At 37.4% G+C, this 3,259-nt stretch overlaps 1 protein-coding gene across 1 annotated transcript; it reads right to left on the minus strand.

Moving 5' to 3' along the window:
* Nucleotides 1–1,885: 1,885 nt before the first annotated feature.
* Nucleotides 1,886–2,593, minus strand: LOC145687429 (uncharacterized). The gene has a single exon (XM_081760883.1). The coding sequence runs from the start codon at nt 2,591–2,593 to the stop codon at nt 1,886–1,888; it is 708 nt and encodes a 235-aa protein (XP_081617009.1).
* Between the last annotated feature and the right edge of the window lie 666 nt (nt 2,594–3,259).

Genomic DNA, 3,259 nt, shown 5'->3' on the forward strand with positions numbered 1-3,259 from the left:
GCAGTGGGTCACGGTGGTTGATGGATCGCAGCGGGTCACATGTCGTTGGCTCACGACCCACTGACCCACTTAGAAATCTCGATCCATTTGACCCACTCACCCACTCCAACTCTGGATTCAACACTACATAGAAGATGGAAGACCAAAAGTTGCATGTTTCCCATATTTTATTGTTTTACTTCAGGCAAGGGAAGAACGTGCGAATAGTGTTTGTGATTTTTACCGTCCTCAATGTTTCTGTTTTTGTCCCTGTTGTTAAAGAATTAGTGAAAATCTGTAAAAGGGGATACAACTCGTAAAAGTAGGAAGCAAGGTACTGTGGCAGGTTCGTTATATTAGTTAGCTTAAAAAATAATCAAGTGCTCTGAGACATCAGATTCCAATCAATATGAGTAACTGTCCAATGTCCTGCCGTGAAAAATCAGGGCCCGAGGCGGGAGCATACAGCAGCGCCTTCATACATATGAGTTGTCAATTTAAAATTGACTTCTGTGGACTATTCTTTCTGCATAATACCATAATACTTTACTATTTTATCATGACTGAAAGCAGAAAGTTTCATCATTATTACACTGGAATCGTAAAAGCGTGTAATTACTGAATTCACTGCAGCTTCATTATCTTCCTTCTCCCAGAACAGTGATGCCTTAAAGTAGTGGCTTAAGTGTATGTTTCATAATGTTGGCTTCGCGAGTTCGATACCGGCTGAGGCAATTCAGCATTTTTTTATAATTTGCAATACTGATACTTCTAATTTATAGGGGAAGTTCGTCTGGTATCGGACACCTTAGACTTTTTAGTCTGTCAGGCTGAAAAATAGCTATATCCAAAATATTTATTGCACAAATTGATAAGTTGATATCTTATATAAAACATGTTAAAGGGAATTTGACAGGTAGAAACTAATAATATACATTTTTCTATAAAATCAAAGTCAATACAAATTAGCGTTCTTAAAAAGTGGAGGGTGGTATCGGACAAGCATAAAACTAAAGAGAATTGGTTCTTTGAGGTTATTTAATAACAAAAAAATTACAAATGCTATCTGTTCACTTACAGGAGTTCTTAAGCATATAAATACAGTTTTATTAGGCTTTGAAATACAGCCAAAAATAAAACTGAAAGGTAAAAAAAAATCTTAAACTTCTTATTCTCATCAAGAATGGTTAATTTTTATATTGACACAAATCACCATAGTAAAACAGTGTGTCTTCAACATTGTCAGATAATTTATGAACCCAGTCTTCACATATGTTGCACTATATCCAATCTACATCAAAATACTCTACGCAGATTATGCATTTTCTGATATGTACAGAAGATGAAGGAATAGGTGAAGATGATGGAGCACTTCTGCTTGAAGAAGATGGAATAGTACAGCTATCAGGACGATTTAAACGTTTTGTTGAAGCAAGTTTTGTTCCATTAGAAGCTCGTTTCCTCGTTTGGGGATGCTTAGTTTTCTGTTCTAATTTAGCTTTCTTCTATTCGATAAGGGCTCTTTTCTCCACAAGCATTTTTCTGTAGGGTAACATGTTAGTATTTCGCTCTTCTCATTGCGATCTAATCGTATTTTGTACTTTATAGTTGAAGTGCTTGGTATTAGCGGAATTAGAGTCAATATATTTTGAATACTCGGTGACACAAAAGAGGCTGCTTCTTGGCGTTCACTACAAGTTTGGCTTGGAGACCCAGGCACGTTGGAACCATGGGAGGGTCCCGCAGGTTTAGCATTGTGCTTTGATCAACAGGATTGTATGAGTTAGGCTCACGCATTTCAAACACACTTGAAACATCGGCTGACTGATGAATTTTCTCTTGCTCAGGATTGGTCATGTCTGGACTTCCGTTCTTGGTCTCCTTGCTGCTTTCGGAGTTGAGCTGATCAGTGACCTGCAAAGTCTAAGTCAGGAAACACATTTCGATTCAATGGGTAAATTCCAGTGCACTCGAACCCAGATTGTGCCAATTCCATCCTGCAGATTCTGGAAAAAGCAGAGTTCGCCAGTCCAGCTATATCTTTAAGGGTTATTTTCATGTTAGGGTACTTCCTCATCCAAAAAACACATTCTTCATTATATGCATTTTTATATTGTTTCATTATTGACCGATCCAGTGGTTGCTTCTTATGAGAATTATGAGTAGGTAGATTTATAATGAGAATATGATTTTGTGTGGAATACATGATTACGTCAAGTTCCTTGTGACTAGAATGGCCGTCTATGATCAGTAACACTGGGTTTTTCTCAGTAGGATTTACAAGTTCAATAAACGCTTTCATCCATTTTAGGAATCCATCTTTGGTGATCCACCCACTCTTCTGCCCATCAAAAGTGCCTCCTGGTGGAGTGTCCTTTTCTAAGTCATTGTCAATCCTCAAATGAGGGAATACAAACAAAGAAGGAATGAACTGATCTCCTGCTGCATCTATTGACAACACAACATTCACATACTTTCCTCTCTCCCCAGATATTAGTTTCCCAACTTGCTTTTTCCCTTTTACAGACATTACTTTTAATCTGTTGCATACACAAGATACACCGGTTTCGTCAGCTTTAAATATCCGTGACGGTGTGAACTTGCATTTCTCCATAAGGTATGTTAGCTTATCGAAAAATATTTTGACGTTATCTTTACTGAAACCAGCAGCAAGTTGCAGGCTTGTTGACTCGGCTGCTTTCAACTTTAAGTCCAGATGTCTCGATCATAAAGTAGTAATATAAATCTTTTCCAACCATATGTTACTTTATTGAAGCGGTGTTTGATCTTTAGTTTTTGAGCAACTTTGTAAGCTAGTTTTAAAAATTCTGGTTTGCTTAAAGGCATTAGTTGACCGTCCAAAGCCTTTACATGATTGTATAGAATTTCATCTTGATCACGATCAAATGTTCGACTAAACGTGCCTTTGCTATAAGAGCAGCAAGGCTTAGCTGTTGCCTCTTTCCTTTCCAAGAGTTTTTTTTTTTTTTTTTTTTTTTTACACGATATTCTATTGTACTCTTCGGAACACCATATCTAGCACTGGCTGTACGTACTGCCATTTCTTTGGAAATAACTTTATCCATGGTCAACTTCATACTTTCTTTATCCCAATTGTAACGTATTTTCCCCATGGTTTCCTGGAAAAGCCAGATACCATTAAAAAGACTTCAATTTTATTTATAAATGTAACGTCAGATACCACCCGATTCCACTTTCTTCGATACCAGCCGACCGAATTGCAGCATGTGATTTTCTATTAACCGGCTTGTATCAACAC

Source organism: Thermobia domestica, chromosome 6, assembly GCF_964235325.1.
Source record: "Thermobia domestica chromosome 6, izTheDome1.hap1.1, whole genome shotgun sequence".
NCBI classification, from domain to species: domain Eukaryota; kingdom Metazoa; phylum Arthropoda; class Insecta; order Zygentoma; family Lepismatidae; genus Thermobia; species Thermobia domestica.

Bases quoted from the DNA above. Each gene is read 5' to 3' on its own strand.
- LOC145687429 (XM_081760883.1), bottom strand. From the start codon at position 2,593: ATGGAGAAATGCAAGTTCACACCGTCACGGATATTTAAAGCTGACGAA.